The following is a 27,790-nucleotide window of genomic DNA, read 5'->3' as shown; positions in this document are numbered from 1 at the left end:
CTAAAAAAAAAAAAAAAAAAAAAAAGGACTAAGGGTGGTAGCTGCTTTCTGCTGTTGCTACTGCCATGACCTCTTAATTTTCTTTTTACCCTTTAAGTTAGCTGGTTAACAATTTTACATTTAGTTAACAATTCTTTATACTAAATGCTGTCTGTTCAAATAACTGATATGATTCTATTCAAGCAAATGAGGCTGGGTTTTGTTTTGTTTTTGTTTTTTTTTGAGACAGAGTCTCGCTGTCACCCAGGCTGGAGTACAGTGGCATGATCTCAGCTCACTGCAACCTCCGCTTCCTGGGTTCAAGTGATTCTTGTGCCTCAGTTTCCTGAGTAGCTGGGATTTTTGTATTCTTAGTAGAGACGGGGTTTCACTGTGTTGGCTGGGCTGGTCTCGAACACCTGACCTCAGGTGATTCACCCACCTCAGCCTCCCAAAGTGCTGGTATTACAGGCGTGAGCCATCGCGCCCAGCCCAGGTTTTGTTTTTGTTTTTGAAACAGGGTCTTGCCCTGTCGCCCACGCTGGAATCCAGCAGTGTGATCATAGCTCACTGTAGTCTCGAACTCCCAGGCTCAAGTGATCCTCCCACCTCAGCCTTCCAAGTAGCTGTGACTATAGACATGCACCATGCCCAGCTATTTTTTTTTTTAAATATTTAGTAGAGACAAGGTCCTGCTATGTTGCCCAGGCTGGTCTTGAACTCCTGAGCTCAAACAGTCCTCCTGCCTCAGCCTTCCAAAGTGCTGGGATTACAGGTGTGAGCCACTGCGCCTGGCAATCGGTGCTGTTTTGTATCCAGACTGGACCCTGCCAGACTGGACCCTGCCAGACTGCCATCCACCAGGTTTAATGCCAACTGCACTTACTCAACTACTTCCTGCTCATCAGATCTGATCAGCATAATGTTGTCAATGTAGGAGACCAGGGTGAGGCTATGTGGACTGTAGAGTTCAAGTTCTTTGCAGCCTAAATCAGGACAGAAAGGGGGAAAATTGATGTCACACTGAGCAAGACTGTGAAGATGTGAACCCTTGCCTTCTGGTAGCCCTTGGAAACTGGTATGGAGAAAAAAGCATCTGCCAGGTTAGTAACTCACACCAGCTGCCAAGGGCTGTGCTGACTTGCTTCAGTAGAGAAACTTCATTTGGGACAGGAACTGCAATTGGAGTCACCACTGATCACGTTGACAATAATCCAAAGTCATTCTTCCAAAATCCATCTGCCTTCTGTACAGGCCAAACAGACCAGCTGAATGGGGATGGGATCACTACCCCTGCTTCTTCCAAGCTGTTAATGGTGACACTAATCTCCACAATTTCCACAAAGGTTAGAGAATTGCTTTTGAATTACTATTCTGGGAAAGACAGGGAGTTTCAGGAGCTTCCACGTGGCTTTTTCTACCATAAAGGCCCTGACTCCATGGGTCAGTGCGCCAATGACAGATTCTGCCAGCTACCATGTGTGTCTATTTCAGTTATACAACCAGGACCTGGGAAAACACAGGGTGATACCGTGGCCCCATCAGGCCCCTTCTGAGTTAACCTGGGTTCAGATTCCATCAATCACTTGACCACATAAGCCCCACTGTGTGGCCTACCAGTCAAAACAGGAAAAATCAAAATGATATGTCATCCATGAAAATGACAGGGAGTTGTCTAAATAGCTAAAAGCCGATAAAAACACTCAATGCTGAGGAGCCTGTATAGAAACTGTTGTAGTCTTTCTGGAAAATAATTCAACAAAATATCACAAAAAACACAAAAAGGGTCTTCTTCTTCCACCGGGTTATTCTATTCAGAGAACCAATCCTAAGAAAATAGGCTACAATGCAGGCAAAGCTTTTGTGCATAAAGATGCTTGTTGGCTGGGTGCAACGACCCATGCCTGTAATCCTAGCACTTTGGGAGGCCAAAATGGGTGAACCACTTGAGCCCAGGAACTCAAGGCCAGCCTGGGCAACAAAATACAAAACCATTAGCCAGGCCTGGTGGTGCACACCTGTAGTCCTAGCTACTCAGGAGGCTGAGGTGGAAGGAGCACCTGAGCCTGGGGAGGTTGAGGCTGCAGTGAGCTGTGGTGGCACCACGGCACTCCAGCCTGGGCAACTGAGTGAGACCTCAATCTCAAAAATAAAAAAAATGTTTGTTAATGGTTATTTATAAGAGCACAAACAATAAAAACACCTGGAAACAACTAGTTATGAAAAATGGCTAAATAAATTATGGTACATCCACATGGGATTACTAGTATGAGGCCAGGTAACATTCTGTTTAGGTTAAAACAATAATATTATATTTGGCGTTCGAGATGGGCAAAGCTTTTATTTTAAAGACTGTTAAAGACTGTTATTTTAAAGACACTGACTGTTAGCAAGAGTATGGGAAATTTCACATTCTCATGCACTTTTGATAGGAATATAAATTGGTGAAGTCTTTTGGAACAGCCATTTGGCAGTATACACTTAGAAAAAATTCATACCCTTTGACCCAGCACTTTCACTTCTTGGAATGTATCCCTCAGGAACACTCCCACAAATCCACAGGCCAAGTTTATCGTGACACTGGCTATGCTAGCAAAACTGGAAGCCATCCAAATAGCCATCAATATGGGATATGGTAAATAATTCATGCTGAGCCACACAATGGAATCCTTATATCCTCACTTGAATTTTAAGCAGGCATCTCAGAGAAAACTTCCGTTTCCCGGCCCCAGCAAACTGCTCCTCCCATGTCCTCCTTAGAGTGGAAACCGGCCTCACCGTTCGCCAGGTGCCCTGGCCAAACCCCACAGTCACCCCAACTCCTCTCTTCCTCTTATGCACATCCAAGCTGGCTGCATGCCTGACACAGCTGCCACTCAAACCAAGGCAACATCTTCTCTCATCCACGCCCTCCAACAGCTTCCTAAATGGACCATTCTGTTTCTACTCTTGTCCCACTAAGGTGTTCCTCGAGACAGCAGCCAGTGCAATCATTTTTAAATGATTTAAAAATTAGATACCGGCCGGGCGCGGTGGCTCAAGCCTGTAATCCCAGCACTTTGGGAGGCCGAGACGGGCGGATCATGAGGTCAGGAGATCGAGACCATCCTGGCTAACACGGTGAAACCCCGTCTCTACTAAAAATACAAAAACTAGCTGGGCGAGGTGGCGGGCGCCTGTAGTCTCAGCTACTCGGGAGGCTGAGGCAGGAGAATGGCGTAAACCCGGGAGGCGGAGCTTGCAGTGAGCTGAGATCCGGCCACTGCACTCCAGTCCGGGCGACAGAGCAAGACTCCGCCTCAAAAAAAAAAAAAAAAAAAATTAGATACCGCTGGTCTATGCATACAGTAGAATATTATTCAGCCGTAAAAAGGAATGCAGGTCAGGCACAGTGACTCACGCATGTAAGCCCAGCACTTTGGGAGGCCAAGGTGAGTGGATCACAAGGTCAGGAGATCGAGACCATCCTGGCCAACATGGTGAAACCCTGTCTCTACTAAAAATACAAAAATTAGCCAGGTATGTTGGCGTGCGCCCATAGTCGCAGCTACTCAGGAGGCTGAGGCAGGAGAAAATTGCTTGAACTCAGGAGGCGGAGGCTGCAGCAGTCAGCCGAGATCACACCACTGCACTCCAGCCTGGGCGAGAGAGCAAGACTCTGTTTCAAAAAAAAAGGTGGGGGGAATGCAGTACTGGCATATGCCATGATGTGGATGAACTTTGAAAAGTTGGAAACATCATGCCAGGTGAAAGACCATATATTGGATGTAGCCCACATATTGGATGATTCAATTTACGTGAAATATTTGCAACAGGTAAACCCATGGAGACAGAAAGATGGGTGGTTGCCAGGGGTTGGGGTAGCGGGGAGGGAATGGGGAGCGACTGCTTAATGGGTATGAGTTTTCTGGGAGTTTATGGAAATGTTTTGGAGCTGGATGGCAGTAGTGATTGCACAACACTGTGAATGTACTAAATGCCACTGAATTGCACTCATTAAAGTGGTTATTTTTATGTGACAAATTTCACCTCGATAAAAAGGAGAAAAAAATTGATCAGGCTGGGCATGGTGGCTAATGCCTGTAATCCCAGCACTTCGGGGGGCCAAGGCAGATGGATCATTTGAGGCAAGGAGTTCAAGACCAGCATGGCCAACAAGGCAAAACGCTGTCTCTATTAAACATATAAAAATTAGCCGCGCATGGTGGTGTATGCCTGTAATCTCAGCTACTTGGGTGGCTGAGGCACAAGAATTGCTTGAACCCAGGAGGTGGAGGTCGCGTGAGCCACGATGGTGCCACTACACTCCAGCCTGGGCTACAGAGTGAGACTCTGCCTCAAAATAAAATAGATAAAATAAAATATCATGGCACATTCTTTGCTTAAAACTTTTCAATGGCTTTGCAGCACAATAAAAATAACAGCCAAGGCCAGGCATGGTGGCTCTCACCTGTAACCTCAGCACTTCGGGAGGTTGAGGCAGGTAGCTTGCATGAGCCGAGGAGTTCAAGACCAGCCTGGCCAATGTGGCAAAACCATGCCTCTACAAAAAATACAAAAATTAGCCAGGCATGGTGGAGTGTGCCTGTAATCCCAGTTACTGGGAAAGCTGAGGTGGGAGGATCACTTGAGCCTGGGAGGTTGAGGTTGCAGTGAGCCAAGATGGCACCACCGCACTGCACCACTGCACTCCAGCCTGGGTGACAGAGCAAGACCCTGTTTCAAAAACTAAAAAATAATAAAAAATAACAGCCACACTCCTTAGCAGTGACTGTGAGGCCCTGTGATGTGGGCCCTGCTCTCGGATCTCTCTGCCCCTCACTCTTTCCCCTTCACCAACTTTTCCCCCCAAGTCTTTATACACATGGGCTCTCTACTTGGAAAACACTCTTCCCCCAGATCCATCCTTTCACTCAGCAATTATTTACTGTGCACCAGCTGGGTGTCAGATGGTTCTAGGTGCTGGGGATGCAGAAGTGAGCAAAACAGTCAAACCTCTGCCCTCGTGAAACCCTCCCTGGTGGGTCTTCCCAGGACTGTATTCCCCATCCCTTTTAGGTCTCTTCTCAAACGCTACCCAACCACCTTGTCTAAAACAGCATCCACGCACCAGATACTTTTATCTCCTTACCTTGCTTCACCTAACACGATATTAATATATCCGCTGTCAGTTTCCCCCACTAGAACATCAGCAGTGAGGGTGGGGGGCGGGAAGCGGGGGGCACAAGGAGCACATCTGCTCATTACACTGCTGCCCCCTAGTGGCCGAAATGGAGTGGGCACAGAAGAGTCTCTCAATAGTTACTCAGTAAGTGATTTTGTTTTTCAGTAGCTGGTTTGTTTTTGTTTTTGTTTGAGATGAAGTTTCGCTCTTGTTGCCCAGGCTGGAGTGCAATGGCGTGATCTTGGCTTGCCGCAACCTCTGCCTCCCAGGTTCAAGCAAATCTCCTGCCTCAGCTTCCCGAGTAGCCGGGATTACAGGCGTGCGCCACCACACCCAGCTAATTTTGTTTTTGTATTTTCAGCAGAGATGGGGTTTCTCCATGTTGTTCAGGCTAGTCTCGAACTCCCAACCTCAGGTGATCTGCCTTTCTTGGCCTCCCAAAGTGCTGGGATTACAGGCGTGAGTCACTGCGCCTGGCCTAAAGGTAGCTGCTTTTAAAGATGAGGCAGATCTATGTGTACTAACATGGGAAGATGGGCAAGTCATAAGTAAAAAAAAAAGCAAACTACATAGCAGTAAGTATAGCAGGATATCATTTTTACAAAAATAAAAATTTAAGAAATTTAGGCCAGGCATGGTGGCTCACGCCTGTAATCCCAACACTTTGGGAGGCCAAGGTGAGCAGACCACCTGAGGTCAGGAGTCGAGACCAGCCTAGCCAACGTGGTGAAACCCCTGTCTCTACTAAACAATACAAAAAAATTGGCCGGGCATGATGGTGGGCGCCTGTAATCCCAGCTACTCAGGAGGCTGAGGCAGAAGAATTGCTTGAACCTGGGACGCGGAGTTTGCAGTGAGCCAAGATCGTGCCACTGCACTCCAGCCTGGGCAACAGAACAAGACTCTGTCTCAAAAAAATTAAGAAATTTAAAAACGTACCTGTATTAATAAATTTGTAGAAAATGAATTGGAGGAATATGGTCTCTGAGGTGTGAGACCATCATGTATATCCAGTGTTTCTGCTATTCGTACCATTTGATGTTTTATCATTTAGTATTACATATATAAACAGAAAATAAAGGAGTTCCTTCTCAAATAATTGCTTATGAAAATTTCTGATGGTATGCAAAAATGCTTTTTTAATGCATAAATACTTGCTATTGTTGTGCAAAATGGGATTATACTTAGTACAAATATGTTTTATAACCGGAAACACAGTATAATGTAAAATTTTTTTAGTAAGATGGACTTTATTTATTTAGTTATTTTTATTTTTGAGACAGAGTCTCGCTCTTGTTGCCCAGGTTGGAATGCAGCACAATCTCGGCTCACGTAACCTCCGCCTCCCAGGTTCAAGCGATTCTCCTGCCTCAGCCTCCTGAGTAGCTGGGATTACAGGTGCACACCACTATGCTTGGCTAATTTTTTTGTACTTGTAGTAGAGATGCGGTTTCACCATGTTGGCCAGGTTGGTCTTGAACTCTTGACCTTGGGTGATCTGCTCGCCTTGGCCTCCTAAAGTGCTGGGATTACAGACGTGAGCCACCGTGCCCAGCCTATTTTTTTAAAACAGGGTCTCACTCTGTCGCCCAGGCTGGAGTGCAGTGGCGCAATCATGACTCACTGCAGCCTCAACCTCCCAGGCTCAAGTAAGCCTCCCACCTCAGCCTCCTGAGTAGCTGGGACTACAGGCACATGCCACCACACTTGGCTAATTTTTTTCAATTTTTGTTGAGACAGGGTTTCACCATGTTGCCAAGGTTGTTCTTGAACTCCTGGGCTCCAGCTCCTCCCACTTCGGCCTCCTAAAGTGCTTGGATTACAGGCATGAGCCACTGCATCTGACCTGTTTATAATTTTTTGATGCATATATACCCACTATTTTTTGTGCAAAATGGGATTATACTTAGTATAGTGTTTTATAATCTGAAACACAACATATGTAAAATTTCCAAATAACAAATAAGCATAAAAACAAGTATTCTGCAATATCTTCCTTCTCTGTACCAACCTATGTTTTTTGTTTGTTTGTTTGTTTTGTTTTGTTTTGTTTCAGAAATGAGGTCTCGCTCTGCTACCCAGTTTGGAATGCAGTGGCACAATCATAGCTCACTGCAACCTTGAACTCCTGGGCTCAAGCAATCCTCTCATCTCAAGCCTCCTCCCAAGTAGCTGAGAATACAGGTGTGTACCACTATGCCTGGCTAATTTTTTGTAGAGACAGGGTTTCACCATGTTGCCCAGGCTGGTCTCAAACTCCTGGCCTCAAGTGACCCTCCCGCCTCAGCTTCCCAAAGCACTAGAACTACAAGTGTGAGCCACCATGCCTGGACGTATGTTTTTCACAATGAGAAAACATTTTAGAATTGGAAGACAAATACTACATGTCATTTGAAAATGTAATCTAGAAGACGATGCAACCCCCCAGGAGACAGGGTTGGATAAGGAATGTAAGCAGGAAAGTTGAAATCCACCACTATGTGCTCAGCTGAAGAAAAACTGCTGGGTGTGTGTGTGTGTGTGTGTGTGTGCATCTTCTCTTTTCAATTCCTTTTTTTTTTTTTTGAGACTGAGTCTTATTCTCTCGCCCAGGTTGGAGTGCAGTGGCGTGATCTCAGCTCTTTGCAACCTCCGCCTCCCAGGTTCAAGAGATTCTCCTGCCTCAGCCTCCTAAGTAGCTGGGATTACAGGCATGCGCCACCATGCCCAGCTAATTTTTGTATTTTTAGTAGAGATGGGGGTGTCACCATGTTGGCCAGGCTGGCCTCGAACTCCTGACTTCAAGTGATCCACATGCCTCAGTCTCTCAAAGTACTGGGATTACAGGTGTGAGCCACCACGCCCGGCATGTGTGTGCATCTTCTATCAGATGAAGAGAACTGGGGACAGCATTTCTAAAGACTCCTTGAGAGAATCAGCCAATTGCCCATTCAACACTAACTTACTGGAAACCTGCCATGTGCCAGGCCCTGAGCTAAGGACACAGCTAAGTAGACAAGGCTCCCATCCCCAGGGTGTGGAGGCCACAGGTGAGGTGGGTGGGTATCGTCTTGGTCATGACAGCATCTATGACCTGTGTTGATCTCATCTGTCCCCTGTGATACCCCTCCAAGTTAGGGGTCACCACTCCCCATTTGAGGGGACACTGAGGCTCAGAGGGGGCAGCCACCTGCCTGCAGGTCACAAAGCCAGTAAGGAGTAAGTCCAGATTCGAACCTAGAGTTAGCCAACTCCAAAGCCCATGCTTCTAACCACACTCACATACAGACCGCCTCAAGAAAGATATCTAGCAGTAGTGACCACAAGTGAGCCAGGCATATGCCAGGCTCCGTGCAAATGCGCTCTCATTTAATTGCCTCAAAACTCACTGACTGGGTAGTGGCTCATGCCTGTAATCCTAGCACTTTGGGAGGCCAAGGTGGACAGATCACTTGAGGTCAAGAGTTCAAGACCAGTCTGGCCAACATGGTGAAACCCCATCTGTACTAAAAATACAAAAATAGCCGGGCATTGTGGTGCATGCCTATAATCCCAGCTACTTAGGAGGCTGAGGCAGGAAAATCGCTTGAACCCTGGAGGCAGAGGTTGCAGTGAGCCGAGATCACGCCACTGCACTCCAGTCTGGGTGACAGAGTGAGACTCTGCCTCAAAAAAAAACAAAAACAAAAACAACCCTCAGTGAGGGAGGTAACATTAGCCCCTTTCCAAGAGGAGTGACTGAGGTTCAGAGATAAGTGGCTTTCCAGGGATCATGTGGGAGCACTGGGGACCTGAAGCTGGCTCCTTCTGGCTCCTAACCAGTGCACTGCTACAGTGGACACCATGGTGGCTACCCAAACACTGTTTCAGGAGTGGGGCACTCATTGCCTCAGCTACTCAGGGTGTAGGTGGCAGATGGCTCTCAGCTCTGTCAGTAGAAGAGCGTCCCCTCACCCAAAGTCCTGACTCCCCAAAAGCAGCCCACGTCCAGTGACGTATCAGTGGGTGCTTAAAGGCCTGGCACCCTTACCACAGGGGGAGGTCCTGGATGGCCAGTCCAGCTCCAGAGCTGCCTGTGGGGCGGCTAAGGCCCAGTTGTGAATGCAGCACAGCTCAATTCCTCTGCCCAAGCCTGCTTCCTTCCCTCCTGCATGGGGCAGGTTTCCAGGGGCTCGCCATCACACCTCCTGCCTGTACGTCTCCATCTCAGAGTCAGCTTCCTGGGACCCCGACCTAAGATCTTCTCTGTCCTTGAAGGCTAAGCTTTATCCTGACGGCCTCAGGGGCTTCCGTGAAAGCATACAAGCGACAGATCATACTCGCACTATAGAAAGGTTCTGCTGGAGGACAAGCTGGGGAGTGGAGAGACTCGAAGCCAGGAGGCCAGTAAGGAGGCTGATGAGAGGGGTGGGACCTGAATTCACACGATGGCAGTGATGGCAGGGAGAAGGCCAATGCCAGCCATGGCCACTGGGTGGAATAAATGGGTCATAATTCAAGACTGGCCAAGGAGCCCTGTGCCTGGCCCCGGGGATGACTGGCGGGATACTGGTGCCCCAGGCTGTCTTCCATCCGGGAGTCACTGACCAGCTCTGGGCCACCCTGGTGGGGTGCCCACCTTGGCTCTCCCAGTCTCTAGCCATGTGGCCTGGACATGAAACCCTGGTGTCTCATCGTACATTTGAGAAAACGGGGCTAATACCAGTCCCTCCCTCATTGGGTGGCCATGAGGAGTCAAGGATGGAGACAAGTCAGAAAGCTCGGACAAGGCCCTGGCACAGCGTGCCACTCCATCAATGTACTCCGAGCTTCCCAAGTTCCTGGCTGGAGGGCTGGAAAGGGCACGGGCCTTAAGTCAGACACACCTGGCTGCAGCCCTGTGCGTTAGAGACTCCAGGTCTCACACTGGGCAGTGATCCTCAGGCCATGAAGGACTGTTAGGAGAATTATGTTAAGTAACACTTGAAAAGTTCCTCGCACATGGTGTGAAATCAACAAATGACAGCTGCTGTTGTTGTGATGACGGTGGTGACTATTCCTGTGCAGCTCGGCACACTCGGCTATCCCACAGCAGGGCAAGGCCAAGCCCCGCCTATCCTTCATGCTCCAGCTCCTCCTCCAGTGTTCTCCCCATAAATGTCACTGCCATCACCCATATGCCCAAGCCAGACACAGGAGGAACACTCTCCCGTCTGTCCTCTCCTGCATCCCCCACCCTAGGCAGTTACCAAGCCCTGGTGCTCTTTAGCCATTCCCCTAGTCTCTAGCTCTGACGTCCTCCCGCCTGAGGCCCACCAGCTCATTCCTCATCTCCTCACTGGTCTTCCTGTTACCACTGCTTCCCCCAACCCCGGGGCCAATTCACTCGAGCCAGATCAAAACCCTTCAAGGGTGGCCAGGCACGGTGGCTCACACCTGTAATCCCAGCACTCTGGGAGGCTGAGGCAGGTGGATCACCTGAGTTCAGGAGTTTGAGACCAGCCTGGCCAACATGGTGAAACCCATCTCTACTAAAAATACAAAAATTAGCCAGGTGTGGTGGCATGCGCCTGTAGTCCCAGCTACTCAGGAGGCTGAGGCAGGAGAATCATTTGAACGCAGGAGGCAGAGGTTGCAGTGAGTCAAGATTACCCCACGGCACCCCAGCCTGCCTGGGCAGCAGAGCAAGAGCCCATCTCAGAAAAACAAACAAACAAAACAAACAAGCAACAACAACAACAACAACAAAAAAACCCCAAAAACTCTTCAAGGGCATCCCATGGGCTTTCTGCTGAGACCCACACCCTTTAGCCCACTCAATAAAAGCACATCGGGCTTGTTCACCATGGTATCCCTGGGGTATAGCACAGGGCTTCGTATATAGTAGACACCCAACAAATACTGGCTGAATGGAAAATGGATGAACACACAAATCTATGCATGTGCTGGCTATGCCGGTATGAATAATAACAATAATAAAAATAGTATAATCCCAGCACTTTGGAAGGCTAAGGTGGGAGGATTGCTTAAGCCCAGGAGAGTTCAAGACCAGCCTAGGCAACAGGGCCAGACCCCATCTCTACAAAAACCACAAAAATTAGCTGGGCATGGTGGCATATGCCTATAGTCCCAGCAACTCGGGAGGCTGAGGTGGGAGGATCACTTGAGCCCAGCAGGTTGAGGCTTCAATGAGCTGTGATTGCACTACTGCGCTCCAGCCTGGGTGACAGAGAGAGATCCAGTCTCAAAGAAAAAAAAAAAAAAGGACACATGCATACAGCACCCACTATGCACCAAGCCCTGTTCTAAGTTCTTCATTGCATGTTGTTCTTCAGAACAACCCTATGTGCTAAAGGACTGTAATTCCCCAATTTTACAGTAGAACAAACTACAACCTAAAGAAATGTTAAGCACTTGCCCAAAGCCACACAACCAGTGCACAGCAGAGCTAAGATTCAAACAGCCAACCAGAGACACTGGCTGCCACACTTTGCTGGCCCCAGGCCCCAAATCCTCTCACCCCACCCTACTGAGTAGGCCCTGAGACACAAAGTTCAGACAGCTGTAAATAAGGACTGTTTCAGACTTCTCTGTTGGTGAAAAAAGGGCATCCAGTTCAGAGTGACTTCAGGTGCAGGGCTACTCCCTTGGAGCCTGCTTATTTCTGGGATATCAAATGAAAGAATATTTCTGAGCCTACATGACTAAAGACCAGGCTGTGGAAACAGGTCACAAGAAAGTCTACGCCTTCAGGTGGGCATAGAGCTGTCAGCTCTGGGGCTACTCATCTCCTGTCTCACCAGGGGCCTCTTTGGGCTTCAGGCCTTAAAATTCACCCTGAGCTGGGTACAGTGGCTCACAGTTGTAATCCTAGCACTTTGGAGGTGAGGTGGGCAGATCACTTGGGGCCAGGAGTTCAAGACCAACCTGGCCAACATGACGAAACCCTGTTGCTCCAAAAAATACAAAAATCAGCCAGGCATGGTGGTGCACCTGTAATCCCAACTACTCAGGAGGCCAAGGCAGGAGAATCGCTTGAACCTGGGGGGTGGAGGTTGCAGAGAGGCAGAGGTTGCTGTGAGCAGAGATCGTGCCACTGCACTCCAGCCTGGGCAACAGAGGAGACTCTGTCTCCAAAATTAATTAATTAATTAATTAATTATTAATAATAATAATAAAATTCACCCTGACCTTAAAACTCACCCTGGGGCAGAAGTTTTCAAGCCAGCTGGCAGCTTTATGGGGCAGCACCTCGGGGCCGGCCTGTGGGGTGGGGCGGGAGGCCCCCCCATCTCTGCCTCCACTAGAGCAGCTCTACTCTTGCCCAGGGTTCTGAGGGAGCTTGCAATTGGAAAAAAAGTTCTGCTATCAAAATAACTTTTGAAAGTCAGTGCCCTAAGGGATAAACATCCTTGTCAAGCAAAGTGGCCCTCTCGTGTCTTTCCTGGTGATGTTCAGGGGGTTGGATGCTGTAAATTCTGGCATGAGAGAGAGGAGGCTGAGAATCTCTGATGAGCTCAGGAAAGTCTAACGTCAAGGCCGCCCTGGCCATCTCTGGCCACAGTCACTTGCTCTGCACACCAGTTTTGGGCGTGTCCTAACCAGGGGCCTACTTATCTCCCAGGGCACAGTCCTGCCTCTGGGCAATTGCGCCCATAGTTTCTCCCACCTGGAATAAAAAGAGGAACTACATTTCAGTCCCCCAGTACCTGCCAAGCAATGTGTGAGGTACTTGTCCCCATGTCCCATAACCCTCACTATAGACCTGCAAGGTATTATTATCCCCATCTTAGGGAGGGGAAAACTGAGGTTCAGAGAAGAGAAATGACACTTAAGGATTCAAATCCAGGATTGTCTGATGCCCAAAGATCCTTTCCACTGCACCCTTGCCTGCCACCTCCCATGGCCCTGCCTTCCATCCCTCCTCAGCTGCAACCAAATCCTGCCCATGCTCAGGCCCTGCTGGTTTCTCCAGTGCACCCCACTCCCTCTTATCACCCCATCTTTGTAGATGCTATTTCCTCTGCTCCAAATACGCTCCCCTTCTTCCACACCCCCTTCACTCTGCTGACTTCTTCATGCCCTTTGGGAATCACTTTGGGTATCGTCTCTTCTGGGAAGCCCCCCAGGATGCCTGACTGGGTCAGGAACCTTCTCTGGGCCCCTCCTCTGAGCTCCCCCATCAAAGCCCAGATGGCTCTGTGCTGTGGTCATTTGCTGTCTTGCACCCCAAAGAGACTCTAAGCTCCTGGGGGCGGGGTCGAGATCCACTGTGCTAATAGTGGGATCCCATGTCCAGCAAGGAGCAAGGCACATAGTAGGTGCTCAATAAACACCCACTGAACGGGTGAATGTGTGAGTTCTACACGCAACCCTCCAGGTCCATAACGTGCCAGGCCCTCCCCGGCAGGTGCTGGGCATAGCACACAGGTAAGGTGCACTTCCTGCTCTCAGCCCTGCCTCCTGCAGGAAGCCTTTGACCACCTCAGACCTTTTCCTGCTCGCCACTCCATGTCTCTTTCATTCACTTAACAAATCTTTGCACACCGACTAATCCAAAGTGGCACAACAGGGGCATTTGGCAAAGCAGGACACAGGTGGTGATGCATGTACCACCTCTCCTCCTCTGTCCCATTCCATGGCACCCGCCAGGCACAGGCATACAGCGCAACATCAGTGAGGTGGTCTGAGGAGCCCTTCGTGGCTCCTTCCACTTCTGTCACCGGCCAGTCTGCTTCTAAGGTTCGACTGGCTGCCCAGCTGCCCGCCCTCCCTCACTCACTGGGTCCATGCCTCTTCCCCAGCACCAGCCCAGCCGTACCCGGTTGATGAGCTCGCCAACCATGCCTGTCCAGGAGCCGTTGGGCTCGGGTGCCCCATACAGCCCATCCTCCACCAACCGCAGGCGGTAGCGGAAGCGCAGCAGCTCGGCCAGCTCCCGCAGCATGTCCACGCAGAAGCCCTCGAAGCGTTCATTCCCTGACAGGGCCTGGAAGTTGGGCCGGCGCATGACGTACGGGTTCTCCTGGGTGGGCAGAAGAGAGCAGGGGTCAGAGACTGGGTGTCTAGGAGCTGGGCTGGGGATCCTGGAGCCCGGACCAGGCAGGTAGAGCAGGAATCTGCTTGCTGAGCAGGGATGATGTATTCATAGTACACATTTCTCACTTACAAATGCTCAGAGTGGGGAATAGACCTGAAAGCCAGGGAAAAACACATGGGCACTGCCAGTCCCTAGCAGATTGCAGGGAGCCATTTTAATCTCCAGCAGCCAACCTGACGCTCATTGGTCCCAAGCTCAAATGCGTACGAGGGAGGAGGTAACTTTAGAGTGAGTCAGACTAGATAGAGCTTGTGCCAAAGTGGATCAGGGGCTTTCAGATTTCTTATTACAACTCACAGTAAAAGATACATTTTACCCTGCAACCCAAGTCACCCACACATGAACACACATAACTAGACTTAATTCCACAGAACAGTCCTTGCCCTAGTAACTATGGGCAATACACTGATATTTTCTGTTCTGCTATACTTCATCTTTCCACATGTCCGGTAATGACTCACCAAACCAACTTCATGAGCCACCAATGGGTCCAAGAGGGTATCCTTCACCAGGGTTTAGCTCCAGCCCAGTGCCCCATGAGGGAGGCAGGCTGAAGATGACAGATGGTGCAATTTTTTTTTTTTTTTTTTTGAGACAGAATCTCACTCTGTCACCCAGGCAGGAGTGCAGTGGCGCAATCTCAGTTCACTGCAACCTCCACCTCCTGGGTTTAAGTGGCTCTCCTGCCTCACCCTCCCAAGTACCTTGGATTACAAGTACCTGCCACCACGCCCAGCTAATTTTTTTTTTCATATTTTTAGTAGAGACGGGGTTTCACCATGTTGGTCAGGCTGGTCTCGAACTCCTGACCTCAAGTGATCCACTCGCCTCGTCCTCCCAAAGTGCTGGGATTACAGGTGTGAGCCACCGCACCTGACCCAGCTGGTACAATTTTAAGAGAATTTGGAAACCTAAGATTGTTTTGTAAAATCTCCTGATTATAAATGTTAGCAGCTCTCATGCCTGAAATCCAAGTGCTTTGGGAGACTGAGGTAGGAGGATTGCTTCAGCCCAAGTTTGAGGCTGCAGTGAGCTATGACTGTACCACTGCACTCTAGCCTGGGCAACTGAGCAAGACTCTGTCTCTAAAATAAAATAAAATAAAATAAAATAAAATAAAATAAAATAAAATAAAATAAAATAAATGCTAGCAACTGATATGGTTAGGCTTTGTATCCCCACCCAAATCTCACCTTGAATTGTAATCCCCATAATCCTTACGTGTCAAGGAAGAGACCAGCTGGAGGTAACTGAACCATGAGGGCAGTTTCCCCCATGCTCTTCTCATGATAGTGAGTGAGTTCTCACAAGATCTGATGGTTTTACAAGGGGCTCTTCCCCCTTCACTCAGCACATCTCTCTCCTGCTGCCTTGTGAAGAAGGTGCCTTGCTTCCCCTTCGCCTTCCACCACGATTGTAAATTTCGCGAGGCCTTCCCAGCCATGCTGAACCTGTGAGTCAACTAAACCTCTTCCCTTTATAAATTACCTAGTCTCTGGCAGTTCTTTACAGCAGTATGAAAACGAACTGCTGGGCGTGGTGGCTCATGCCTGTAATCCCAGCACTTTGGGAGGCTCAGGTGGGCGGATCACAAGGTCAGGAGATGAAGACCATGGTGAAACCCCGTCTCTACTAAAAATACAAAAAATTAGCCAGGTGCAGTGGCGGGCGCCTGTAGTCCCAGCTACTCAGGAGGCTGAGGCAGGAGAATGGCGTGAACCCGGGAGGCGGAGCTTGCAGTGAGCTGAGATCGCGCCACTGCACTCCAGCCTGGGCGACAGAGCGAGACTCCGTCTCAAAAAAAAAAAAAGAAGACGAACTAATACAGCAACCAACTCAAATTCTAATACCAATTATTATTAAATGTTCTGCAGGCCAAAACAAACACAGTTTCTTAGTTTGCACTCTCTGACCTACAGTCAGTTTGCCACGTCGATGCTTATTTCTGAGGGGTTTGAGCAAACTTTACTGACCCCATTGTGCCAAAGAAACACAAAAGCAGAAAGGATGGTCTAAGTGCTAGGAAGACAAGGCATGTAAAGATGGTAACAAGTGGGAAACTTATCTGGACACAGCTATTGTCTAAATGGCTGTTTGTACAATGTCACTTTGGACTAATGAACAAAAGGACTTAGGACTTAGGGAAGACCCAGGAAAGAGCTTCGGTTAAAATATCCACAATGAGCCAGGTGTAGTACCTCAAGTCTGTAATTCTAACACTTTAGGAGGCCAAGGCAGGTGGATGGCTTGAGCCCAGGAGTTCAAGACCAGCCTAGACAATGTGGCAAAACCCCGTCTCTATAAAAAATACAAAAATTAGTTGGGAGTGCCGGTGTGCACCTGTAGTCTCAGCTATTCGGGAGGCTAAGGTAGAGTCCCAGAGGCTCAGGTTGCGGTGAGCCAAGATTGTGCCACTGCCGGCCAGCCTGGGTAATGGAGTGAGACTCTCTCAAAAAAATAAATAAAATAAAATATCCACAATGGTTATTGTGTATTGAGAACCTGTGCTCTGCATTCTCTCGATGACATCATTTTAATTCCTCATGGCGACCTTACACTGAAATGGGCATGAGTAGATTCCTTTTACACATGGGGACACGGAGGCTCAAAGTGGTCAAGTGACCTCTGTCACCTCTCATTCATTCAACACACAATTACTGAGCTCCATGGTAGGTGTGGCCACAATATTGTGCTGCGTCTTCCATCAGCAGATGGGGTCCATTTCTCCCTGGGTCCAGACTCCTTGGTCTGAGCTGGCCTTATGACTTGTTTTGGCCAACTGGATGTGGCAGAAGTGATGCTGTGTGAATTCCAGAGCCTCAGCCTTCAGAGCAGCCCCCATTTAAGGAAGCCCAGGCTGGCCTGCTGGAGGGTGAGTGCACCAAGGCGTGCCAGCCAACAGCCAGCATCCACAGCCATTCTTCACTTACCAGTCCAGTCTGGACAGCAGCTGAATGCTGCCACAGTGTGCCCAAGCGAGACCAGCCAAAGAACCACTGAGTTGACCCATGGAATCATGCAAAATAATCAACTACTATTCTTTCAATTTCTGGGTTCTGGGTGGTTTGTCATACAGTGATAGAATCTCCTACTATGTGGCCAGGTCATAGGCTCTGGACTTCAGGACCCCATAGAGCCCTACAGCTACACGATGATGGGATGGAAGGCAGTCAGTGATTCTCTATCAAGCTGCCTTTCCAGAACCAAAACTGTGGAACTGGGAACAAGAATGTGAGATAATACTAATAATAGCGGCAGCAGCCAGCATTTCTTGTGGGCTTGCTGTGTGACAGCAATTCTGTCAGCGTGGGAGGGCAGTATTATTACCTCTCTTTTAGAGATGAGGATGCTGAGGTCCAGAGAAGTGAAGTAGTAAGTGTCTGAGAAGGACAAGTTGGTCTGATTCCAAAGCTCCCCTCTTAAACCCTGTTCTAGACTGAGCTCCAGTGGACAGAATCAGACAGTGGATATGGGAGAAGCCAGACAGAGGTGAGGGACCCAGGCTGGGTATCAAAGCTGGAGAATCAGAAATCGAGAATCCTAGAGACAAGGGCCTGGCTCCCATATAGCCCCCTTGACATACAGAGGATAGAACCAAGGCTCAGAGAGGTAAAGAATCTAGCCCAAGGCCACCCAGCTGAAGCAGGGCAGTGGGAAGGGAGATGGGGCAGAGCTGGGCTTCACAACCCAGTCACTGTGCACTCTGAACCCTGTTCCTTCACTATGCCAAGTTGATCTCTAAATTCAAGATGAGGAACTTGGGTTCAGGGTCTCAAGACTGGGGTCTGAGCTTAGAGAGACAAAAAGAGACTGGGGTCTGTGACTAGAACTCAAAATTAGATAATCATAATCTAGGACTCAACTTAGAGCCACAGACTATTAGAACAGAAGGGTCCTCAAGGAGCCTCAAATCCAGGGTCTTCAGACTTCAAAAAGAATTATATGCAGAAGCCCAACACTGCAGCCAGACAATGAAATACTGCTAAGTCCAGTTCTAAGAATTTACCCTACAAATGGCTGTGCATCAAAAATGCAGGTCCAAGAAAGTCAGTGTAGCATTGCTTGTAGTGAGAACAAAGACTGAAACAACCTAATTTGGGCCAAGTTAAAAAGATTATCGATGTCATAAAAGAATCCCAGGCAACCACTAAAATAGCAAGGTCTACAAGATATATTAGGAGGAAAAAAACAAGCTACAGAACAACGTGTACAATATGCTACTCTTTGTTAAAGAAAGAGCAAGGATGTGCTTGTATATGCGTAGACATTTCTGGAAGGATGGTGGCCTCTGAAAAAAGAAAATGAAAGACCCAGGGAAGGAAGGAAACTGATTTTTCACTCCTCACCTGCCTTGTACTCTTTGAATTCTATTTTATATAGGTTTCTATTAACTTCTGTCCCTTCCCCAATTTTATTTATTTATTTTTGAGACAAGGTCTCGCTCTGTCACCCAGGCTGGAGTGTAGTGGTGCGATCTCGGCTCACTAGAACCTCCGCCTCCTGGGCTCAAGTGATTCTCCCACCTCAGCCTCCAGAGTAACTGGGACCACAGGCACGTGCCACTAAGCCCGGCTAATTTTTGTATTTTTTGTAGACACAGGGTTTCATCATGTTGCCCAGGCTGGTCTCGAAATCCTGAGCTCAAGTGATCTGCCCACCCTAGCCTCCCAAAGTGCTGGGATTACAGGCGTGAGCCACCACGCTCAGCCCTCAAGCTCAGTGTAACAATTTTTTTAAATTGAAGTATGAGATTTAAGTGTGTATGAAAATGCATGGTTGCTGGGCTTGGTGGTTCACGCCTATAGTCCCAGCACTTTGAGAGGCCAAGGAGGGAGGATCACTTGAGCCCAGGAGTTCAAGACCAGCCTGGGCAACATAGGAAGACCCCTGTCTCAATAAAAATAACTTACAAAAAATAAAAAGAAATGCAAAGAGTCAAGAAGAACCAAAGTAATCCTAAAGAAGAAAAGCAAAACTGGGGGTTTACCCTGTCAAATATTAACACTTAATTTAAAGCTATGGTATTTAAGACATTGTAGTACTAGAACAAAGATAGACAAATAGACAGTAAAATGGAGTGTTTGGAAACCCACATATAAATGGATATTGATTTGTGACAAAGGTAAAACTGTCCTGAAGGGGGAAGAATGATTATTATAATAAATGGTGCTGGCCGGGTGCGGTAGCTCAAGCCTGTAATCCCAGCACTTTGGGAGGCTGAGACGGGCGGATCACGAGGTCAGGAGATCGAGACCATCCTGGCTAACACGGTGAAACTCCGTCTCTACTAAAAAAAAAAAAAACTAGTCGGGCAAGGTGGCGGGCGCTGTGGTCCCAGCTGCTCAGGAGGCTGAGGCAGAAGAATGGCGTGAACCCGGGAGGCAGAGCTTGCAGTGAGCTGAGATTCGGCCACTGCACTCCAGCCTGGGGTACAGAGCAAGACTCCATCTCAAAAAAAAAAAAAAAAATGGTGCTGCTGAATTAAATACATATGGAAAAAAATATATATTCTGGCCTAGGCGCGGTGGCTCATGCCTGTAATCTCAGCACTTTGGGAGGCTGAGGCAGGTGGATCACTTGAGGTCAGGAGTTCAAGACCAGCCTGGCCAATATGGTTAAGCCCCTATCTCTATTAAAAATACAAAAATCAGCCAGGCATGGTGCTGGGTGCCTGTAATCCCAGCTACTCGGGAGGCTGAGACAGAAGAATCACTTGAACCCAGGAGACGGAGGTTGCAGTGAACCAAGATCGCATGCTACTACACTCCAGCCTGGGCAACAGAGTGAGACTCTGTCTCAAAAAAATAAGTAAATAAAAGAAAAAAAAAAAAAAAAAAACAAGAACAAAATGTATTTTGACTCCGCTACCCTACATAAAAATCAATTTCAGGAGGATGACAGACCCAAATGTAAAAGGCAAAATTATTAAGTTTTTAGAACACAAACAGTAGAATATCTTCATGATATAGGGGTATCCACGGAATTCTTAAATTCTAAAAGCATTAACCATAAAGGAAAAAAGCTGATGGAGTGAACTTTAGTAAAATTAAAAATCAAATCCTTTTATCCAAAATATACTACTGAGAATGAAAAGGTAAGCCACAAAGGGGGAGAAGACATTTGCAATACATACATCAGACAAATGACTTGTACCCAAGAATGTATAAATAACTCACAAATCAATAAAGAGGTCATATATCCCAATTTTTTTAAAATAGAAAAAGACATGAATAGGAACCTCGCAAATGAGGGTTTCCAAATAGCCAATAAAGGGCCAAGTGTGGTGGCTCATGCCTGTAATTCCAGCACTTTAGGAGGCCAAGGTGGGTGGATCCCTTGAACCCAGGAGTCCAAGACCAGGCTTGACAACATGGTAAAACCCTGTCAATTTAAAAAAATTTTTGTTTTTAATTAGCTGGGTGTGGTGGTGCATGACTGTGGTCCCAGCTACTCAGGAGGCTGAGATGGGAGAAGCGCTTGAGCCTGGAGGTTGAAGCTGCAGTGAGCTACGATCGGGCCACTGCACTCCAGCCTGGGTAACACAGCAAGACCCTCTCTCAAAAAACAAAAACAAAGAAAAATCAAATAGCCAATAAACACAAAAAGGTGTTCTACCTCCCTGATCATCAGGGAAATGCAAATGAAAACCACCATATATGGTTGGTACCTGTATACACTCACCACTGACAAAACGAGGAGCAAGTGGAATTCTCATTCATTCGCTGCTGCTGGGAATGAAAGTGAAAGTGGATGGCTGGGCGCAGTGGCTCAAGCCTGTAATCCCAGCACTTTGGGAGGCCGAGACGGGCAGATCACGAGGTCAGGAGATCGAGACCATCCTGGCTAACACAGTGAAACCCCGTCTCTACTAAAAAATACAAAAAAAAAAACTAGCCGGGCGAGGTGGCGGGCGCCTGTAGTCCCAGCTACTCGGGAGGCTGAGGCAGAAGAATGGCATGAACCCGGGAGGCATAGCTTGCAGTGAGCTGAGATCCGGCCACTGCACTCCAGCCTGGGCGACAGAGCAAGACTCCGTCTCAAAAAAAAAAGAAAGTGAAAGTGGTTCAACCACTTTGGAAAACACTTTTACAATAACTACTAAAGCTGAGACAAACACCCTGCAACTCAGCAACTAGAACACACCCAAAAGAAACACCAATACATGTTCACCAAAAGACATGGAAGAGAACCTTCCTAGCAGTACTATACCTAACAGCAAAAAGCCAGAAACAAACATCCATCTAGAGTTGATGAATCAGGAAACTACAGTACATTCGACATACAACGAGACTACACCACTTGCAATGCCACAGATGAATCTCATAATGTTGCCAGAAGAAGCCAGTCTCAAGAGAGAACACAGTACGATGCCATTTATATGAGGTTCAAGGGCAGGCAAAGCTGATCTGTGGTGACAGAAGCTGAGATGGGGGTTAGCCTTGGAGGGTTAATGATTGGAAGGGCATGGGGAAGCTTTGGGTTGGGGACAGCTGATTGATTACACAGGTGTGTTCAGTTTTTGAAACTTCAGTGAGAAGTAACACAATTTGTGCACATTTCTGTATGTGTGTTACACTTCAACGAAAATCTCTAGAAAGTAAAAACAAAAAAATTAAAGTAGGGTAGGTTCCAGAACATTCCTTACAAGCTGATTGCTTGGACGCTTTCATGAACCTGGGATCCAAATCCTTGTCCAGGATTTCCTGGAGTGTAGTTTAAACGACAATGATCTAGTCCAACCTCCTCACTCTGCTATGAATATTTTATTTATGTATTTATTAATTATTATTATTTTTAGACAGGGTCTCACTCTGTCACCCTGGCAGTGGTATGATCTGGGCTCACTGCAGCCTCAACCTCCCAGGTTCAAGCAATCCTCCTGCCTCAGCCTCCCAAGTAGCTGGGACTAAAGGCACACACCACCACGCCCAGCTAATTTTTGCATTTTTAGTAGAGATGGGGTTTCGCCATGTTGCCCAGGCTGGTATCGAACTCATGGGCCCAAGTGATCCCCCCCACCTTGGTCTCCCATAGTGCTGGGGTTACAGGTGTGAACTACCATGCCCAGACTGCTAGGAATACTTTACTCCCCTCACTTTAAAGGAGGAAACCGAGGCTAGATAGAAGAGACCTGCTAGGGTCACACAGTGTGTGGATGGCAGTGCCAGGCCCAGGACACAGCCCTGAGGGCTCAGAAAGAAGTAGAAATAATAGAGGCAACATGGCCAGGCGCAGTGGCTCATGCCTGTAATCCCAGCATTTTGGGAGGCCGAGGCAGGCAGATCACAAGGTCAGGAGATCAAGACCATCCTGGCTAACACGGTGAAACCCCGTCTCTACTAAAAATACAAAAAATTAGCTGGGCATGGTGGCAGGCCTATAGTCCCAGCTACTCAGGAGGCTGAGGCAGGAGGATGGCGTTAACCGGGAGGCAGAGCTTGCAGTGAGCCAAGATCGTGCCACTGCACTCCAACCTCGGTGACAGAGTGAGACTCCATCTCAAAAAAAATAAAAAAATAATAATAGAGGCAACGAGGTGCAAAAGATAGGCATGTGGGCTCTGCTGCCTTCTAGCTGGGCAACCTCGGGCATGTCATTTAACCCTCCCATGCCTGAGGCCAGGCGCGGTGGCTCACGCCTGTAATCCCAGCTCTCAGGAAGGCAGAGGCGGGAGGATAGCTTGAGCCCAGGAGTTCGAGACCTGCCTGGGTAATATAGCGAGACCCCGTTCTCCACAAAAAAAGGAAAAAAAAAAAAACCCAAAACAAAACAAAACAAATAAGCGCAACCCTCCCATGCCTGAGTTTCTTTATCTGAAAATCAGTGCTTCTGTGAAGATTGAGTCACATGAGCACAGGGCTTGGCACAACGCTCAAAGCCATGAATCACAAGCTCGGGAGAGGGAGGGAGGGAGGGAGGTTCTCTCACGCGCACCTTAGGCACTGCAAGGGCCTTCTTAGTTCATGTGATCCTCCCACTGCCCCTCAAGGTGAGATGCAGACCCGTTTTACAGATCAAACAAAGGAGACTGGAGAGTTAAGGGACTTGAACTGATAAGAGCAGAGGAATGGGACTGAGGTCCCTCTGTCCGCAGCAGAGAGACTACTCTTAACTGCCACACTAGTCACCAAAGGGCAGGGTGAGGTGTCTCAGCTCAATGAAGGGAATCCTCAGGACCGCCTGGGGGCCCTGAGAAATTCTCCAAGACTGGGGCAAGACCAGGGGCTGAGGAGGGCAGGCCCCTGCACTGTCTCAACTCCATGGGACTTCTGCACCCCAGCTTTCCAGTGGGGCCTCTCTCCATCTCAGTGCCAGCCCATCCTGTCTCAGCACGAGATCCCTGAGCCTGCCCCAGGGGCGGCGCTAGCCTGCACTCCATCACCAGAGCCCCTCGCTCCCACACCTGGATCACCTCTAATCCCTAGCAGCATCCCTCATGGGCCAACAAGGAGCTTTCCTGACTCCAGATCTGGCCCCACCCCTTCCTGCTCAACACTCTCTCTCCAAGGTAAAGCACAGGACAACTAGGTCCTTCAGAGCCCCTTCCCCACCTGCTGCCCCACAGCCCCTAGGCTGCCTCTGTCCCATCACTCACCACAACCCTCTGTACTTGCTAGGTGTCAGTCACGGCTCTAGGCCCTGGAAACAGAGCAGCGAATGAAACAAGTTCTAACCCACATCTTGCCCTAGGCACCCAGTTTGAGTCACATCTGAATCTCCAAGTGCCTGACACAGGTCTTGCCAAGAAACCCATGTCAGGAAATACCAGTGAATGAACGGGGCTTGTCTGGCTGTGTACACAGAGGCTGTTGCCTCCCTGTTCAAACTGACAAACACTTCCTAAAACCCTGGCTCCTGCCCCTCCTGCCGCTCCTGCTGCCTGGGATATTTTCCTCACAACCAACTCCTGTGCAACCCCATCTAAGGTCACCTCTGCCAGGAAGCCTTTTTCCAGCCTCCTAAAGCTGACTCAGTCCCTCCTTTCTTTGGGAGGCCCTCATTGTGGGAATGACTGTGTCCAGGTCTGTCTCCTCCATCAGACTGGGACCACCTCCCAGTGCCACCCGAGAGCACCTGACTCATTTCTGTGCTTCTAGAATGTAAGGGCCAGCACCATACAGCTTTGGTAAATATTTACAGATCAAATGAATAAGTGAATCAACCCATCAAGAGATGGGTGAACATCAGGAAGGGAAGAAAAATACAAGCTCCCAGGCCTTGAGGAGAAGCGGGGAGGAGAGTGAAGAAGACACGCGAAGCTCCCAGGGTCATGACTCAGCTCTCCTGACTTCCCCTCCCTGACCTCTGCACCCTGTTCCCCACCAAGGCCCCCAACTTTTCTGCCTCCAGGAGGCTTCAGGGATTGACCGTATACCGCAGCACAGAGGGTCTGACTGCTCCTAGCCAAGCCTCCAGGGTCCCCTGGGGAGGCTGTTAGGAGGTGTCTGGTTTCCCATCTGCAAGCCATCTGTCCCTCCACAACAGGATCACTGGCCTTGCTCCAGAGGGACTCGAGGTCCATTTTAGATCAGGAGTTCCCTAGGGACCGAGGGAACTGCTCTGCGACTCACTGCTTTAGGGGGCCCTCTAACATCCTGCAAAACCCTCCTGTAACCCTCTCTGAATGTCAGCATCCACAGCTAATAGCTGACACAGCTCAGAGTTACTGAGCAGCTCCCTCAGTAACAACAAATGCTGACAGGCTGCAGACTTGGCCGCTCTGAAGAGCGTGGCTGCCTGGCGTATCCAGCCTCCAGGCCAGCTGCTTGGGGAAGCCTCCTGCTCGCCAGGCCTGTGTATCACCCCCTCCCTGACCTCCTAAGGCCAGGGAGGAAGCCCATTGTGCCTGGCAGGAGGCAGCATGGTGCAGCAGAGAGGGCACTAGCTCCAAGCTGGACACTCAGCTCTGCCGGGAACTCACTGTGTGACCTGCTTCCTTATCCTCAAAAGGGGGAAATAAGACGAAGCTCACAAGGGTAGCCATGAGGTCTAAAGAATGACGCTTGGAAAGGGCCTAGCACAGTGCCTGGCACAGAACAGGTGCTCAATAAATACTTGACATACAAAGGCCCCTCTGCCTCTGATTTGGTGAAATGCAGGAGTGGCACTCTCAGGGCTACAGGACAATGCCCCTGGCTGGTGCTTGGGTCCTGAGAGGTCTGGAGCTTCAGAACACAGTGGTCAAGACTCGGGCTCTGAAGGATTAGACATAGCTTTCAGTCCTGGTTGTGCTGGGTACTTGCTGTGTGACCCTGGGCAAGTTGCCTCCCCTCTCTAAGCCTCAGTTTCCACAACTTCAAGATGAACACTGAGTTGGCATTGTTGATACATGTTGTTGGCAAGGGTGGTAAAACAACTGTTCTGGCAATCATGATTCACCAGGATTGACCAGGGCCAGATACTGTGCAAAGAGCTCGGTTAAAGCTGGCCCTGAGGGCAGTCTGCTCCCTCCCTGCTCTGGCAGCGTTTTGGATGGTAGTGCCTTTTTCACAACCTGGAGTTGCTGGGGGCAGGAATCCCGGTGTCCACTGGCCTGTGCGCTGTGCCAGCCAATGCATCCCTCCACCTCACAGTGGGAGCTAGGACTAGGCTCAGGGCAGCATCAGGGAAGGCCCAGCATTCAGGCCCCTTCACTTACCACTCCCAGGCCCCCGTCTAGGACCACTCACCAGGATGGTTGTGACCACCAGCGTCTTGTTGGCCAGTGTCTGCGACAGGTTGATGTCCAGGGTGGTGGCATTCATGGCCAGGGTGCGGTTAGAGTACCACACCCCAATCTAGGGGGCAGAGAGGGTGCTGTCAGCTCAGGCCCTGCCCAAGGTCATGGCAGCCTCTGGGCCTGCCCCACCCTCACCCAGCACGGCTCTGGCGTCGCCTGGGTCTGCTCACCTCACGGTGGCCCTGCCGGGACTTTTCTAGGATGCGCAGGGTGTAGTTGGTTCTCTGTCCTTTGCTGTTGAACTCGACCCGCCCGGTCAGCCCATCATACTCTACCTGGCAGGGTGGGTAGGCAGGGCAGAGGGAGGATGCAGGGACCCAGAGATGGGCAGGGAAGGCCCAGCATGATGAGACATCCATAGAGAAAGGCACAGATAGACCAGGGTGGAGGGGACAAGAAAGAGAAGAAAGAGGAAGATCACAGTCAAAACAGCAAGATAACATGCAAGGAAGCAAGGGGAGATGGGACAAAAGGCATGAAGAAGGCAAGACTCGGAAAGAGAGAGAGAGAGCAACCCAGACAGGCAGCAGCAGCCAGGAGTGGACAGGGGAGGCAGTGGGTACGGTGGGAGGAGCGGGGAGGGCAGAGGGCCACAGGGTGGACACAGTGAGTGCTCCCACCTGAGGTGGCCGTGCCCTGCCTCCTCCACCCACCCCTGCTCAGGCTCACCATGCGCAGGTAGTTCATGAGGCTGGTCCCATGGGGCCAAATGTTGGCCGACGTACAGGCCAGCGGCTTCACACCGATCTCCTGGCTGCGGTTCAGCTCTCGGACAGCGCTCACCACCACGTGCACGGCATCAAACATCAGCGCAGCTGACAGCTGTGGTGGGACAGAGGCGGGGGTGGGATGGATAAGAGGCTGCTTAGCCACGGTAACTCAGATAACTTCCCTCTCCCCAGAAATGGGAAACTGGGTGGGTCAGGAGTGAGGAAGTGGCTCCGGTGTCTTTTTTGGGAAGTGGAATTGACAGTGGGAAAGGTGTGAGTGCTTCCCGTGTCTTGGTGGGAGTAGGTCTCCCAGACTGTGTGTGGCCATGTGTCTCTCAGAGGGTGCCTGGATCCATGTCTCTCAGAGGGTGCCTGGATAGCCAGCTGTGTCACCTGCATGGGCAGGTATGTCCGGCAATCTGGGTGATGCAGGCCAGGGAAGACGGCCACAGTCCCCATCTGAGCGTGTCTGGGGGACGTTTACATGAGTGGGGCTGGATGACCATGCCCATTCATCTATACGCAGGGTGGGTGTGGTGTCAGAAAGGTAGGAGCGTTTAATGGTTGGTCCCAGGCCTGGGAGGCAGGTGGCTCAGAGCTAGAGGCCTGGCTCTGCTATGTTCTCATTCTGTGACAGGGCTAAGTCCTCATTCCTCCCTGAACCTGTTTCCTTTTCTGTAAAATGAGGATAATAGTAATCTCTACCTTCATGTGCTGTTGTGGGGATCTGGTGACATAACGCCTATAAAGCACTCAGAACGGCACCTGGCACACAGTGCGCGTCCCATATACTCTGGCCACCAAGCTGTGACACAACCACGGTGTCTGTGTGTGCTTGTTAGGGTGTGCCCTAGCTGTGTTAGTGTGAAGGTCTGAGTATCTGTGTTGTGTAGATGTGCACAGGGGTACACACAAATGTGCCTCTGTGTTGGGGTGTGTGATGTCCCTGTGTGGACCCAACTGACTAGACAGCTTGGTCTCCATGTGCACTCTGCGCATAGAAGTGTCTTGATGTCTTGGTATCTGAGTAGATGTCAGTGAACAAATACCTGTAAATATGCATCTTCTGTATGCTGGTATTTATTCAACATCTATTATCAGACAACTGTTATGAGTTATGCTGTTTTAAGTACTGGGGATACAATGGTGAACAAAATAAA

At 49.4% G+C, this 27,790-nt stretch overlaps 1 protein-coding gene across 3 annotated transcripts in view; it reads right to left on the bottom strand.

Moving 5' to 3' along the window:
* The window catches only part of GRIK5 (glutamate ionotropic receptor kainate type subunit 5), a 77,910-nt gene that overhangs the window by 34,585 nt on the left and 15,535 nt on the right, over positions 1-27,790 (bottom strand). For all 3 annotated transcript variants that reach the window (XM_023229260.2, XM_023229261.2, XM_023229263.2), the window contains exons 9-12: positions 26,590-26,742; positions 26,091-26,195; positions 25,871-25,978; positions 13,923-14,126 (exon numbers count right to left, since the gene is read on the bottom strand). In XM_023229260.2, the coding sequence (XP_023085028.1) occupies positions 13,923-14,126; positions 25,871-25,978; positions 26,091-26,195; positions 26,590-26,742 (570 nt within the window). The remainder of the gene's footprint in view (positions 1-13,922; positions 14,127-25,870; positions 25,979-26,090; positions 26,196-26,589; positions 26,743-27,790) is intronic.

Source organism: Piliocolobus tephrosceles, chromosome 21 (assembly GCF_002776525.5).
Source record: "Piliocolobus tephrosceles isolate RC106 chromosome 21, ASM277652v3, whole genome shotgun sequence".
Taxonomy (NCBI): Eukaryota; Metazoa; Chordata; class Mammalia; order Primates; family Cercopithecidae; genus Piliocolobus; species Piliocolobus tephrosceles.
This window is presented reverse-complemented; position numbering and strand designations above follow the sequence as displayed.